This window comes from Canis lupus, chromosome 12 (genome assembly GCF_003254725.2).
Source record: "Canis lupus dingo isolate Sandy chromosome 12, ASM325472v2, whole genome shotgun sequence".
Taxonomy (NCBI): domain Eukaryota; kingdom Metazoa; phylum Chordata; class Mammalia; order Carnivora; family Canidae; genus Canis; species Canis lupus.
The window spans coordinates 23,926,398-23,943,082 of NC_064254.1; the positions used below are offsets into that span (position 1 = coordinate 23,926,398).

The window sequence follows — 16,685 nt, forward strand, 5'->3', positions numbered from 1 at the left end:
AAATTTAAAAAAAAGGAGTACAAAACTGAGCAAAACAGTCCAGGCCTTTGTACCTGAGTGCAAGTGCTGCACGATAATCTGAATAAAATTTAACAGTAATGACTTTCCTCCTCTATTGGTTCCTAAAAAAATAAAATGACACACCACCCCACTTGTTTGTGATCAGGCTATTTTTAGCATTTATATGACAGTCCTAATAAATAAAGTCAGGCTGTTAGTGTTAATATTAGTTTAAATCTATTTCTCTCTTTTTTTTTTTTTTAAAAAAAAAAGGATCCAGTGAAAAACAGTATGATGATACATTCTAAGTTGCCAAAATGGAAAGCTGAAACTCAAACACAGTTTCTTCAACCAAGGCAAATATTTGCTCTGCTAAAAGAAAACAAGACTTCAAGCAGAAATGTCCCTCCTGTCTTTTGAGAATTTTTTTTTTATTAAATTAGCAAATATTTATTGTTCAGCAACAAACAGAACAGCCACAAGGCCTTTATTAAGCAATATACAGTAAAGCAAGGCATTTTATTTAGGCCTATGAATCTTTCAAATGACTCTATGTGTGCATTTGGAATAGACCATGAAAACTGTTTATTTTACAATGTGAGCAATATGGAGAGCAAGTTTACTGGACCAAATTTTCATACTACTATTTGTTTACTGCTCACTCAAATAGCAGAATTTGACTTCAAATACATTGTAGATCATCTCAGTATCCGTAATTGCATTCTGGGAAATATTTTACTAGGTATTGTCAGTGAAGTCTAACCACCGACTTACTCTAACTTCTATTACAGTAGAACTAGTATTTCAGGAACTTCTAATAAGATAGTGAAAGACATTTTTTTTCTTAAGATTTTAAAAAAAGTAATCTCTGCATCCAACGTGGGGCTTAAAGTCACTACCCCAAGATGAAGAGCTGTGAGCTCCACTAACTGAGCTGGCCAGGTGCCCTGAGAGTGAAAGACATTTTATTTATTTATTTATTTATTTATTTATTTATTTATTTATTTATTTATTTAGTAAATATATTTTTCTATTGTTGTTTGATTTGCCAACGTAGAGTATAACACCCAGTGCTCATCCCGTTAAGTGCTCCCCTCAGTGCCCATCATTTTAATTGTCCATTTCTAAGTATCCTGAAAAACACTCTAAAACAGTAATGGCCAGCATTTTACTGAGCACACTACATGCTTCCCACACAGTATCTTCTTAAATCCTAACAACAATTGCATGATCTGGATATTAACATTAACCCCATTTACAGCCAAGAAAATGGAGACAGAGAGAAGTTACCTGACTTACCAGAGGTTGCCCAGCTAATGTTGCATCTGAGACTCAAACCAAGGTGGCCTGACCCCAGGGACTGCATTGTAGTTGCCATATTAGATCATTTGTGCTTTGTATGCAGTTCAGGTTTCATGAACTCAAAACAGTCATGTGATTTCACCCAAAATGGCTCAAATACCATGACAGTCAATAAATAGTAGGTCTTAACTTCTTAAACATTTCTCCAATCTCTGACAAACTGCTTTTGTATTTACCTAGGGTTTCTCTTAAGTGGAAATAGAGATTTAAGAAAGGCAAAATGATAAGTGAATCTTAACTCTAAGGACATCCTTTTACTCCCTTCTCTTGGCTGAGGATCTTGTTACTTTCTTTTGATTAGCATTTCCTTCCATTTTGCTCTGCATTATCCATAACACAACCCATATTTTCCCACCCCCAACACCTGGTGGGTCTCAACAAATCTCAGTTCCGTGGGGGAAGTTTCCTTCTAATTCTTTAAAATAAAGAAACAGGTGTTATCTTTCTCCAAGACTGATTCCTAACGACCTGATGGCCTGCTTATTTTAATTGCACCCAAATCATCAGCCTGTGTGCCTTTAATACAAAGGGGTCATTGCAGTGACTAAAATAAGTCAAGCAATTGGAACTGCAGAAGAGTGCCTGGGATTCCCAGCATGGTGGGAATTTAGCGAAACACATTTAGTGACTTTGGACAATCGTGCATATTTTAACTGCTCTGAGGTTTAAACAATCACAAGGGTCTGACTTCAGGCTACTAGTCTGTGCATTTTTTTTACCTGAAAGTGCCTTTCCCCATTTTCACATTGCTTGTTTGGCTCAATTTGCAGTTAGAGAAAGAAAGCCACTAAAACAGGCTACTTTGAGCAGGTTTATCATGCAAAAAAAAAAAATACGTACAGTTGCTAACTTAGATGACTGCATGTGTTGTGAGAGGGAGGTGGATGTTTTGCTTTGTTTATAAAGCTCACCATCACTATTTATTAAGCTGCCCTGTTCTTCTCAGACTTATATTAAAAGCAATGAATGGGCCAAATTCTTATTAAAAAAAGAATATTCTTGGGGTGCCTGGTGGCTCCTTTGGTTGGCTGATTCCTGGTTTCAGCTCAGGTCGTGATATCAGGGTCCTGAGATCAAGCCTCATGTTGGGCTCCTCGCTCAGCAGAGTCTGCTTATCCCTCTCCATCTGCTCCTCACCCACCCCTCGTGCTCTCCCTCTTTCTCAAATAAATAAATAAATAAAATATTCTAAAAAATGAATATTCTCTTGAGATCAATGTCTGCCAATACAGTTGCATACAGTCCTCACACATTTGTCTGTAATTGAGGCAGTTTGATTATTTCTCAACCAGCAATAAATACCACTCAAATTTACATAGGGTTCTATCATAGGATAGGGCTCTATGATTTCAAAACTCAGCGACACGTATTTTCAAAACTGTCACTATGATATAGGATTAAAAGAAATCTAACCACATCAAATCAGAGCTTTACTCAAAACTATTTATAAAGGGTGGTTACAAAGTCATGCTAATTAGCAGTATCTGTGTGCTCCCTTTCTTTTTCAAAGTAATAAAGCATATTGTCACTATTTACTAAGCTGCCTTTTCCATGTTTTCCTATACTTCTTTCTTGTTGATGTTTGAAAGCCACTCTACTGTGGGGTAGTAGCCAGACACTTCACAGTCCCCTATGCTTTTAATGTATTCCAAAAAGCAGGCTATAGCATTATAAAGGAGGTAGATCTGTATATAAACAACTTTAACACCTGGCAAAAAGTGAAACAATTTAATAGAAATTTGCTTGGAAACAAAAACATTCAGTTATTTAAAATCTAGCTTAATTTAGCCAGGTTATTAAGAAACAAAGCACTAAATCTATACATTTAAAAATTACCACATCATGTTTAAAACACATATCCTTTCCCTATTAACTTGTGGGTGTAGATATGTTGAGGTTAGGGGCCTGGAAAGGAGTAGCTGTTAATAAAACATAACTATGGGTATGTCTAAAAAGATGGACGGGGGTCAGATCATGTCCATTGTTTCAGAGGAAGAAGAGACTCAGGACAGTACATGATTTGTTTATACACCATAAAATGGTACAAAATATGTGGCTAACATCCAAGTCTCAAGATGTTTTTGCATCATCTCTTCTATTGCATGGATGTATTATCATTGTGTAAACAGAAAACAAATATTTTAGTATCAACTGTACTCTGGTCCTAATTCCAAACATTTATAAGCAGGCAAAGTTACAAAATAACTTCAGTGATGTATCAGCTCCTTTATAAACTTGGAAATTCTAAGTTTAGAAACTGTCCTTTCGGGTACAAAATTAAATCTCTGCCAAACCAGGAAAACAGGTACCAATTTAATTTGTTTTTAAATTCTTCCAGAGAATGGTATTTCATAATCTTGTCAGCACTGTACTCTCCTGGCTCATGGTCCTTGTAGTTGGAGATGCTCTCATTACATACTTCCATTTTGCTGTAATAATGGCACCCTTCTTCAGATTACCGGAGGAAGTTAGAAAAATTAGGTCACCCTCAGGATTTTTCCTCTCTACATAATTTGTAAGGAGGCATAATAGTGAGGTAGAATGAGATCTGGATCAAATCTGGATCCAACTCCACTACATACTAGTTTTGGGGAGCACAGGCAAGCCCCTTCACTGTACATGTTCTTCCCACTCAAAAACTGTATGTTTTAAGCCTAGCTGGAAGATCTTTTTCTTTCTTTCTTTCTTTCTTTCTTTCTTTCTTTCTTTCTTTCTTTCTTTCTTTCTTTCTTTCTTTGTCTTAAGTACATTTTACTGATTTTCTTGATTGCTGGAGGTACTTCATTGGAAAGACTTATAGGCATTTCAAAGGAAGGCACATATGAATACAGAATAAATACATGTGAATAACCAGAAAATATTAATGGCATTAATATTAGCTGTAAGACCTACTGGTGGTAGTAAGACATTGCTACTACACAAATTCTCTGTCTCTTTCTCAGAAGAATGACTAGAAGAAGTCCATGAGTTTGTATGTATTCTTTCAGAAAATCTTAAAATTTTCTATAATGAATGATTTTTATCAGAAAAGGCACGAGTAACTGTTACTTTCCTAAAGGATATATGTTTGGGATATATTGACCTGGTTCCTTTTTTTTTTTAAACTTCAGAAAATATTTGCTAAGCTCAAAAAGAACCGAACTATGGTTAATGACACTGGCACATATCTGAAATTATTAACCAAGACAAGCTCCACCTGCCATCTTGCCCTCATCACTGACTTACTTCACCAAACTGACCACCCATAGTCAACTCCTCAAGAAATATCAGACTCTAAAAGTACAGAATATTTGTCTTGCTAATTTAGGAAATCTTCAGTGCTAATTCTGAAATGTTGGTATCAGTTTTGGTGAAAAAAATCCAGCATTTTCCTATAGTTGAATAAACTTCACAAATAAAATGCGTTTATTTTCCTGTAATAAGGAGGCACAGAAATTGTGCCAAACTTGGAAAACAGAAGTCATGCAAATACATTCCTCAGGCATGAATGCTCTTCCCTCGCAAAAATTTCTTAGGCAGGCCTTTTGCTGTCATTGGTTTTCATCAGCTTTTGTGATTCCAGAGCACTGACATGAGGAGTGAAGCATTGTGCGGTGTAAATCATAATATTTAACAATAAATAAATTACACTTCTACAGCAACCTTTGAAAATTAATTTTGGATGGTCCCACACAATCCGCTTGATTTGTGTTTCTTGCTTTTGGCACATATTAGTACAAGCTTAGTTATGTACCTTCCATAGCTCTGCTCTAAAATACACTGCAATAGCGCATTAGCCCTGTCACAGAGAGTCTGCAGTAAGAGTCTGATGACTTAATGTAAATAGTCCAAAATAGTCAATAAAAGTTCATCAAAGTATGTCATATAAACTTCTGTTTCCAGAACCCCACTCATTGCCCACAGCTTTCTGAGGGAGCTGTGGTGAGGGCTGGGTGCCTATAAAACTCTCTGGAACTATAAACTCTGCGTGAGTCGCAGACAGGTCAGAAACTATCGTTTTTTTCCCTTGAGTCATCTCCAGAAAAAAACACAGTATCACCAACACCACTGCTTCCTTTTTAGAAAGAATATAGCTCTCTCTTTGCCATAGCAGTATGTAAATGAGCAGTTAATGCTGACTTACACGATAACTCAAAATATTTACTCACATACAGATTAGACTTAGCCAAGGCATAAAATTAGTATTAGCAATTCACATACATGGAGGCAAAAAAAGCACTTTGTTTGGAAAGCCGGGCTGATCTTCCCAGGGACTGATTTGGTAAGGATAAGTCTGGGCTACAGGGAGGCAGATGGCTGTTAACAATGTACAGATTAGCCTTGCCTGGTCTGGCACTCAGATGTCGAAGGAACCTGAATTCTTTTCAAATCCCTCCTTTTGCTTCTGAAGCATAACAAATGAATGGAAACACTATTAGCAGAAATCTTTGTTCAGGTAAAGACTCGGAGAACAACTGGGGAAAATGTATTGCCCAGACAACAAACCGCATGCCCCTACCTGCTGGGATCTCAGAATGGCGGCATCAATCTCCTCCACCTTTTGAGTGATGGTGTCGCTCACCAGTCGGTAGCGGTCATTGTCCTCGGCCACCATTTTTTCAAGCCCCTCCCTTGCCCTCCATGGGACCAGCTCCAGTAAAGCACTGCTCACTTCATTAAGGGAGTCTAATAAGGCTTTGCTGTTCTTAGCTTCCTTTTTCAGTTCCTGAGAGCAGAATTAAGAAAACATACAAATCTGGGGGTAATGCTTAAGAGTTTGAACAGGCTTTTCCTTTTACTGTCCTTGGCACTAAAGTCCTCTGCAGGAGAATAATGCCAGGCATTGGCCCCTGTGTTTCAGTTAAGTTTAGGAACCTTTGTTCCTTAAAGCTATTTTGTAAAAAGGGAAGTGTTTCCTGAGGAGTTCCAAAGAACAAGTCATTGGTCAACATAGCAAAGATTCTATCTTTGAACTTTAATACAAATGTTTAAAATTTGGGAAATAAAACCAAGCAAGTTAACGTGTATTATTCTTTGCTTTCTGATAACCTCTAAGTAAGCAGGTATCAGAAAAGTGAAATAAAGAGTGAAGTCCAAGAGTAAAGTCCAAGCTAGAACTGAAGTGACCCTCAAAATGAGAACATATTGGCTTTAAATCATCCCAGTTGAATCATTACAGGCTCTGTGAACCTGACCTCCCCAACTCCTTTTCATCCACATGTGATCATACTTCAGGGCTGATAAAAACAGAGGCTATCTCTGAAAAGAAGAAGAATCATCATGATAGAATAACACTTTTGCAATATAATTAGAAAGGCTACCTCATGCTATGCATCTATCTTAGAGAGATATTGTTAATTCTAAGCAAATGCTGTATCCCTCTAAAACAATCATTTTCCTTTTTTAAATTTTCCTCCTTTCCATTTTCATCATTCTGTCTCTTGTGCTATAAACTATACTCTCAACCAGAAGACTCTGGAAACAAATTACAATATGCTATTTTCATCTTTGGACTCCTTAAAGTTTTAAGCAATTGATCTGCAGCCAATTTCTGTTGGGTCCCCACCCATCAAGGCATCCTTCAGTGTATTAGTAACAACATGAGACCATCTCTCTAAGAGATAACAAATAGATTCAAAATGCATAAATCCGAGCATACTTTCTGTCTCGCTTGAGCTTGGCTTGCTGCTTCTCCTGTCAGAACCTGAGTCTCATAGGAAAGTAATTCCACCTCCACTTTGTCCAGCCAGGTGCAGAGCTCTTCGCGTGTGGCGTGCAGCCGCCTTGCAAGCTGCAGTGCCTGCTCCAGAGTTTTGGCAACATCCGTGCTCAATTTTGTGATATCTTTGTACCTTGCTTTAATGGCCTCCAACTTATCTTGAATTATTAAAACTTCATCACCTAAAATGTCAAAGGCATGTTATATCTCAAGAAAGGAAAGAAAAGGCAAAGGGAGGATAGAGTTTCTTTAGATATTATTGTATACTGATGAGATTTTTCTATGGTAAGAAAAAAAAAAAAAAAGAGCATTTTCCCAAAGATGATCTGACCCAAGAGAAGCCTTTTTCCCAATTTTAATCTTTTCCCCCAGGATTTCTGGCAAATCTCAACAGCTCTGAAAATACAAATATAAAATTGGAAAGGGCTACAGTGCCTTCAGTTATGTGAAAGCATCATCTTTGCATCTAACTATATGGTGCTTTCAGTTTTTCAAGCATAGGGGCTAAACACCACTCAGGTTCAAATATTGACTTTGTGGCTTGTTACCATGTATAAAATAACCTCTCTGGGCCCTTGTTTACTCAACTTTACATAGGGATAAGAACAGAATCCACCTCATCAGGTTATGATAAAAATTCAATGAGCTTATTTGCGAAGTGTTTAGAACAATGCCTGGCATACGTGTATGTATGGATGGACACGTGTGTACGTGGTACATATGTGTGTTGTGTGCATGTGTATACATATTAAAAATAACACACTCATCTGTACTATTTCAACAGATCCTCAGTCGCCTCTACCTCATTTGCAGACACACAGAGAAACTGTGTCCTAGGCTTCAGACTCCTAGTCCGAGGTTCTAGATACTACGTCAAATTCCTCCAATTCATAGTGAACATTACTCGCCCATACCACAATATGGTGCTGAACTGGACACAGGTATAGTGAAAACAAGTTAGTCTGTATCTGTTTTCTTAGTGAGTTTAAGCATGGAAAAATGAAGCCTGGGGGTGGGTAGGCATGGAGTGTGTGTTTCGAAATGCCAACAACCTTAAAATTTTAAAAATCTGTTTACAACCTATGCACGCATGTAGAACAACTGCCTCCCTCAGTGGAAAACCAACGTAACTCTGCTGTGGGCTTCTCTGAGCATCTCCTATGCCACAGTGCTTTGTGTTATGAGTAATACACGCCACTTCCATTAAGAACCCCAGTGAGATCATGAGAAAAAAAGTGAGATCATATTCCAAAACGCTCTTGGATCAGTCTTCAAAGCATTCTGCAGAATGAAGTCTTGGAGTGGCCCCAAAATTATAAAATATTTTGTTTTTCCCCTCTCCCTAAAATATTTAGAAAGCAATGCAAAATGCTAACAGTAATGATGAGTTGATTTGAAAGATTCTCACCTGTTGTTTGTTTCAGTAGTTCTAAACCATTTAGTAATGCCTGATCGACATTTTGTTTTCTGAGTAGGATGTCCTCTTGCAGAACCTAAAACACAGGTACCATTTTTATATGTGTGTGTGTGTGTGGAAATTTAAATAACAATTAGCTTTGGTTAACCTTAGAGAACTCTGTGTTTCATAGAGATTTGAGTAAACACCTCCCATTTTCAACTAGCCATTCCTGTTGCCTTGCTTACCCCTCTTCTTTACACTATCATGGCCCATGTCTCATGTTCAGCTATCCTAACCCATACATTCTCCTTTTCAGAAAATGGCCTATGAAGTCCAGTGAAGATACTGGACTACTGGTTAATTAGAGGTCTTTGTAAACAATCATAAAGTAACAAAGAAAAAGTGAAGAGTCTGGCTACTGGACAAATTTAATCTGTATACACAGGCTAAGTCTTTTTTGAATATAGCAATTCACCTAAATCGCAAGAACATAAATAATATAAAAATAAGGAAGACAAAGAAAATAATGACAACTGAAATGAAAAAAAAAAAAAAAAAGAAAGAAATAAAAATACCCGAAGTTCAGACTGCTGCTTCCAAAGCCCCTCAGTGCTGTAATCCTGGACTGAGAGCTTGCTCAGTTTGTCATGTACTTCGTTCAGCCAATTCATCAGCTCAACTTCATCTTCCCCAAAAATCTTAGCATTACATAAGGCCTGCTGGAGGAGCTCAGACCTGCTGTGACTTTTCTCTTGCATCTCAATGTACCACACTTGAGAGGAGTCTAATTTATTTTGCACCATATCTTTATCCTCCCTGGAGCTCAAAACCTTTAAGGATTGGCCAATGCTAACAGCCTGGTGTAAATGTTTATTGTGATGGATGATGTCATCTTCTAAAGCCTAAAATAAAGTTTAAAAAAAAGAGAAACAGAAAGGATGGACAAATAAAAATGAAAACATAAACAGAACGAAAGAATGACATTTGAAATGGGCTTAGTTTGCAATCATGCATAACACAATAGTGCATAACTCAAATTTATGACATAAAACCATGGAGGAGACGGAAAACTGAATCTTACTAATGTGCAAAGGGTGTCTTACTTTGTGCTGTGTAATTTGTTCTTCAAGTTTAGATGCTTGGGTTCCTATGGGCTCACAATTCGCCAGCTTCTTTTCTATGGTTGTAAGCCACTCATTCAATGGTTCTAGGGTTTCATGAAATTGCTGTGCTACCACCGAGATACCTTCCAACTGACGATTCCTATACATGTGCCAAGATAAAGGTCATTTAGGGATGAAGAATGTGTGAAATATTCAACAAGAATCTTTACTCATGCTCCTGCATATGAGACATTTTTTTTGTGAAAAACATCTAAGGTTAGAGTTAAGATGTTCCACGTTTCAAGGACATGCTAAAGTAATTTTCCCATTAAATAAAATTAAAAGTGAACCAGAGACCAACCCCAAGTACCTAAATCTTATGAAACTCTTAAGAAATCTGGTTATAATACTTAAAAAATAATAGCTGTTTAATAATAATAGCAATGTTATAAAAACAATAGCAGAAATAATGACAATAAAAGTAACAATTATGGAACACATATTCTGCACTAAGCCCTGTTCAAAGTGTTAAATAAATACATTCATTAACTTCAATAAGAGCACCAGTTGCTGCGACTGCCTTAATCAACTCATCAAAACTGGATTACCCACCCTCCATGGAATGAACAGGGATTCCTAAGTAGTGCATCAAGTATATCCTCCCCCGTCCCAAGTACAGTGTCAGATATATTTCCCAATAGCAACAGTTAGTATTTATGGATTAAAATATCACAAAAGAAGAAAAATATGCTCCAGGTCTCTAACCCTTCATAAACGTTATATGTCTAAACATCTTAGCCTTCCATCTACTTTGTTTCTTGGCTAACTCCTACTCCTTTAAGACACAGCTTAGCTGTCATTTCCTTGCCCCCAGACTAGGTTCTTTCTATCATATGCTTCCACAACACCCTATGTTTTTGCTCTGAAACATCACTTTGTCATTACTTTTCAAAGGCTATCAAGCTCTACTAGACCATGCCCTGAGGGCAGAGATGATCTGTCCAGTTCACCTCTGTAACCCAAGGTCTCGCTCTGTGCCTGATTCACGGCAGGCAAGCAGTTACTGTGTAATAAATAGATGAATTACTCCTGGAGAACTATTTTTCTTAAAATAAAGAGTTGAAATTTGGTGACTACAAGACCTTACCATTGGAGGAATGAACAGTGAGGCACCACAGCCCTTGCTGCCTGTTTACATACATGGTAAACATAGGAAAATGACAATTTGGAGAAAAGCATTACCAAAATGCAAACTATTAGCATGAAAGCCTTTGCTACTCTTTCAGAAGACCGGAAGTATTTAAGTTACCTCGTTTCAGCTTTATTAAGTAATGCCTCCCATCTACTATCCAAGAGACTCAGCTGTTTCAAAATCTTCACTTTATCCGCAGGTTCTGCTGTTGCAGCAATTTTTTCTCCTTCTCGTTTGATTACCTCCACAGTAGATTTGCGGTCATCTAACAATCTTTGGAGAAGCTTGAGACAGAACATTAAACACCAAAATTAAAAGGGGGGCAGGGAGGGCAAAAGAAACTGTTAACATCATGGAAAACACAGTCTAAGTACTTTTGATATGCGACAAGAATACATATTTTGTATAGATTCACGTAAAAAAGATTTTAAAAATAACCCGTTTTGTTTAGTGATTCATTGCTATCATGTCAGACATTGTGACTGGGGCTTTTCAAGCTAATATCGGTAAGGCCATAAGCCATTCATTATTAATTTTTTTATATAAAATAATGAGAAGGTGCTGCTCAAGGATAACTCTACTCCACTTGAAGTACAAGATCCCCGCTACTGTAATGAAATGGGAATACCCTAAACATTCAACAGTCACCTGTCCTACTAAGACAAGTAAGATTACTATAAATCACTAATGTTTTCCAAACTTTTCCCATGTTAAACAAACCATTAGAGACAGGGAGACTGAGACTCAGATCAAGTTCACAAACTGATGAGGCTAAAACTAGAGGCTCCTGCCTCTCTGTAGGTGGAACTAGCTCCTAAAATCCTTCATGAGGCTGAAAAAAGAGCCTCTAAATACCATTTCCAAAAGGAACAGAGGATGGAACAAGTCAGAAATCCTTGAAGCTGGCTAAATAAGACCAGTATTTCAGGATTTAGCAGCAGCAAAAAAAAAAAAAAAAAAAAAAAAAAAAAAAAAAAATCCAATTTAATTCTAAGCAAACATCTCAAAAAAGCCAGGAATGGAATGTTTGACAGAAGTAGCCAGAACTCAGGATTACCTTGCTCTAACCTAATCAGAATGATTATTTCATGAGCAAGTGCTAAGTACAGGCACTGTGTTAATAGCAGTGAGGAAATCACAGGTATATGAAATGCTAAATACTTCTTCACTGCCTCCTTAATCTGATCCTGACTGATAGTTAAGGATTAGAGAAATCTACAGCTACCCTGAGGCAACAAGCTAAAAGAGTATCCTCTCACTTTCATTTTGGGACCACCAAGTCAGATGGTAAGAGGAACATGTTTACAAAGAAAGGGAAGAAATGCAAACTCTCTTGTTATAGGTTACAGTCATTATAAAATCAAGGCACAACAGGTGGTTTAGGCAGTAAAGAGAACTAATTAAATGGATTACTTCTGATAAACTTGAATTGCAAAGGCTCTAGCAATTAAGAAAATCAAAGTCAACAAATACATTTTGTTGGCCAACATAGTTCATTGACTTAAGGGAGAATGACAAAGGTTTAAATTACATTACATACTGAATGGTAGCAGTACATTATAATATATTATACTTATTAAACACACATTACTTTGTTACATATTATATATTACACATATATTATTTAAAAATCATGCAAATGCAATGTGTTTCCTATTTTGTTTCTGTAATCCTTATCTCTAAATCTATTTCTAAAAGGTTAATTTTCAGTATACTAGAATCTTCAAAGAATTTTTAGAGATGGTACTGAATGTCGAAACTAAATTAAACCTCTTAATCCTTTCCCTTCTTTTTAAATTTCCACATAGGAAAAATCTTACCAATGTGCTGTGTGCTGGGCCCCTCCCACATGCCATTTCAAGTCATGGCTGAGAAATTAGTACTGAAAATATCACTAAATGCTTCTTAATTGACCAACACCATCAGGAGCACAGAATTTTTTAAAATATGTTATTATCCCTTTAACAGATGTGTCTTTCTTTCCAACTTGGTCCCATATTAGTTGTGTCAAAAGACACAATAGCATACACCTTAGTATGTAAGAATCAAATATTTGGAGGGGGGGGCGCCTGGGTGACTCAGTGGTTGAGCATCTGCCTTCGGCTCAGGTTGTAATCCCAGGGTCCTGGGATCAAGTCCCACATCAGGCTTCCCACAAGGAGCCTGCTTCTCCCCCTGCCTAGGTCTCTGCTTCTCTTTCTGTGTCTCTCATGAATAAACAAATAAAATCTTTTAAAAAAAATCAAATTTTTGCTTCTTTAGCATAGGCCGAGTCACAAAACACTGCCTGTATTTAATCTATAAATAAGGAATGAGAAATACAAGCTTCTAGTTATGGAATGAATAAGTCACAGGGATGAAAGGCACAGCATACGGAATACAGTTAATGGTACTGTAATAGCATTAAGGCAATTTCATATAAACTGGTTTAATATATAAGGGAATAAGGATACTAAAAAAAAAAAGGATATTTCTGCCAAAATCACCTTTTTAGTGAGTGAAGTTTTCCTTGACTACCCTATTTCAAACTGCACACATATACAACCCCAACTCCACTCCAGCACTTCCTGTCCTCCATCCTTGCTCTGTTACTTCCTAATTCTTATCTCCCACCTCTGCTTTATTTTTCACTTGCAAACTTATCACAGCTTAGTTTACTGTCTCTTCCTCTTCCTCCCTGTCCACAAAACCTTAAACTCAAAGAGGAACTTTCATCTTTTCTAGTCAGTGATTATCTCCAGCACCTGAAAGTGTCGGACCCATGGCAGATGTTCAGTAAATATTTGTTGCATGACTAAAAAATAATTTCTAGAGCATCAGTGGCCAGTCAACTAGAATATCCTGTTAATTCAAAGAGAGTTGCAAGGTAAATTTCTACTGTCATTATAGTGATTTAACATGAAACACAACACAAAAGTATCACTGACTTACCTTTTGCTCTTGTATCTGGGCCTTCACCACTTTGAACTCAGCCGACGGAGGCTTCTGATTGGCTACAAGCTCCTCAGTGTCCACCATCCAGCTGAGCAGGGACTCCAGGGCATCCTGGAATCGCCCACAGTGCAGCAGGGCCTCCTGCAGCTGGGCTGCACGCTGAGCCACCTGCAAAGTTTCAGTTGCGCCAACTTATTTACTTGTTCCATGACAAATGAAATTTGCCCACCAGCCACCACTTTTCATGCTCATCTTCCCATCTGGTCACAAATTTTTCTTTTCCTTTTCACTTAAAATCTGCCCAAAGCATTGACATGACTGTGGTAGAAGGGAGTCAAAGTGTATCAAATGAGCCAAGCAGAAAAGGTATCCATCCCAAACAGTAGTGTAAAAGGTGAAATCTTTGAGATTTTGGAAATACCAAATACATTTGTGATTGGAACGAATAATTCAAATATTTTAAGGTTACTGAAAGAAACAATGCCTAATTCATTTTTATCAATATCCTTTTGATTCATTTTTTTATTTCCTACTGATGACTATTTTAAAAGACTACGTTTAGAAAAAACCTATTAGAGTAGAGAGAAACAGATTTATATTTTGCTAGGCAAAATACCTGTAAAGTATCTGATTAAATTCAGCTAGCTCCAAGTCCTGGAGTCCTTTCTGACAAACCAGGGGCCTTTGTATTCTAGTAAATGGAGTCTCTGTGTCCTACATAGAGATATCCTATTGCCCTTCTCACAGATCTTTTCCTTTAGGATTGAAAAAGTAGTTGGTGAGATATTTTAAGCACTATGGAATATATTTACACCTGACACTACATTTCAGTGGTGTTTGAAGAGCACTCCAATATGAATCAGACTTTATAGAATGATAAATGTACTTTTGAGATCTGGCAACAATTGCTTAAGATTTCAAAGCAGAGAAAACTACAAGAACAAAAACCACCACCACTAGATAAGCACTGCCATCCTATACAATGTTCTGATAATTTATGTCATGTGAAGGGCTGCCATTATGTTTCAGCATTATCCCCGTAAGGTATCAGGAGCATTATTTTCCAGTGTTTTCTCCCATGGACATTTAGAAAAAGGTGGAATCTACATCTCATAAGTAAAATAATATTTAGAGTTAATAGCCTATGGCGAGGGTGGTAAACCCTCAGTCCAAGGCCGACAGAGACATAGTCGTATTCACCTGCACAGCGTGACCTATTATACAGTGTGAAATGAGTTACCAACATTTGAAAATTATGTTTCACAGAAAAAGTGAGATTTCCAAGTCCCTTTGAAAGTAAGTAAACAATTTGACAACATTGAATCTAGATCCCTACGTGGGATGATGTGCCAGAGCTAAGTACCGATTGATTGTACCTTTAAAGGTTTGTGAGCTCCCTCAACACAAGGTCATGGATCATGGGCCGCCTGCCATCACACCGGCACAACTGTGTCTCTATCAAAGTCAAGATAGTGATAGAGAGAGGTTCTATTTCACTCAACTCACTTTTCTCATTTATGTTGCCTACTGACCTCCTGTGGGCATCTGAGTTTTGGCCATCTAATTTATAGCAATATAAAAAAAGTAAGCATGTTCAGGGAAGTTTAGCTACTATAAATATGATTAGTTGTCACAACAAATGTTAGAGAAGAATAATCAACAGATATGATAACAAAGGAAAAAAAAAAAAACAAAGGAGATGGAAAAATTACCTTCTTATTGAGAGTCTTCCAGCGTGCATTGACATCATCCAGGTCATGCTCTAAACCCTGTGTGCTGGTGCCTTTAGCAGCACTCTGAATAAGGCCTTGACCTAACCAGTTTACATCTTGCTGTTTAACCTGCAAAGGTTCAATCTCTTCTTTTTGGAATGCCTGCAATTAGAAGAGAAATAATTTATATAAATTATCTATCTTAATACAAATGTTGTGTAATTATCAGCTATCCATTATTACAGGTAAAAATAATTTCTGTTATCTATTCATATGTCACAGCCACCTTATGAATAACAGTAAGAAACTAAACTAAATGCAAATTCATAATATTATCAAAACCACTCAGGAATTTGAAAGAATGATATTCTAAGTACCTTTAATCAGATTACCTATAAAACCAAAAAAAAAGAGTTTATCTGTCCTCTCCCTATTGCTTCATTAGCATAACACTATTTTCCATCATTCCAATTTAACTCTAGTAAAAAAAAAAAAAAAAGGTATGGAAAATGCAAAGGAGCAAAATGATAAGATGGGCCCAAGAGCTTTACTGGGCAAGGAGCCTTATCAGCTCCTCTATGGACACCTGCTGCTAGCTGGCAACTGTTGAAGTTTGAGACCCAAATTGGAAATGAAGATCAATAACAAGATGTTGAGGTGAGCCAAGAGGCCAATCTATAGTTTGCCAGTTGGGCCAAAATACAGAGAGAGGAAATGAGAAAAGATGTAGGCAGACACTGTAATAGTATGGATCCCTACCCATCCAGCCCCCTAAAAGCCTTGCAAGTGCACAGACCTCATCCCATGGATTTGCTCACACATGTCACCCAGCACAGCAACTCTGGTTACTCTGGTCGCTGCTTGAACCGCCAGCCATTTGCTAGAGCTCTCCTTCCTCTTCTCAGCTCCGTCCAACTTACAGTCCTCAAATGCCTGTCACTGGCAAAAAATCTCATGTGCTGGAGTAAAATCCAAGTTCCATGAAAGCAGAAATTTCTGTTTTCCTTATAGTGGTTCTATGTCCTGGACCTACCATGGTACCTAGCAATAATTATTTGTCAAATGAGTTTCAGTAGAGAAAAACTATATTTACATTTTGGTGTGGATGACATTAACCCCACAAAGGGATAGTACTGATGATACATCAACTCTCATAGAGATACAAATGTTTTATATAGAGAGCCTAAAGGATGCCATAAAGAAAATAAATTAATTTAACCAAGGAAGGAAAGTTTCAGCTAGATATTAAGACAAGACAAGGTTTTGGAGTTTGAGTCATTATACT

At 37.3% G+C, this 16,685-nt stretch overlaps 1 protein-coding gene across 30 annotated transcripts in view; it reads right to left on the reverse strand.

Annotated features, from left to right (window-relative positions):
* Window positions 1–16,685, reverse strand: part of DST (dystonin) — a 480,962-nt gene that overhangs the window by 59,169 nt on the left and 405,108 nt on the right. For 25 of the 30 annotated variants that reach the window (XM_025419112.2, XM_025419100.3, XM_049092202.1 and 22 more), the window contains 8 exons: window positions 15,401–15,562; window positions 13,686–13,856; window positions 10,872–11,038; window positions 9,563–9,722; window positions 9,035–9,361; window positions 8,469–8,553; window positions 7,001–7,242; window positions 5,861–6,067 (listed from right to left, as the gene is read on the reverse strand). In XM_025419112.2, coding sequence (XP_025274897.1) covers window positions 5,861–6,067; window positions 7,001–7,242; window positions 8,469–8,553; window positions 9,035–9,361; window positions 9,563–9,722; window positions 10,872–11,038; window positions 13,686–13,856; window positions 15,401–15,562 — 1,521 coding nt within the window. The remainder of the gene's footprint in view (window positions 1–5,860; window positions 6,068–7,000; window positions 7,243–8,468; window positions 8,554–9,034; window positions 9,362–9,562; window positions 9,723–10,871; window positions 11,039–13,685; window positions 13,857–15,400; window positions 15,563–16,685) is intronic. The other 5 variants (XM_049092206.1, XM_025419103.3, XM_025419102.3 and 2 more) reach the window with 1 other exon arrangement.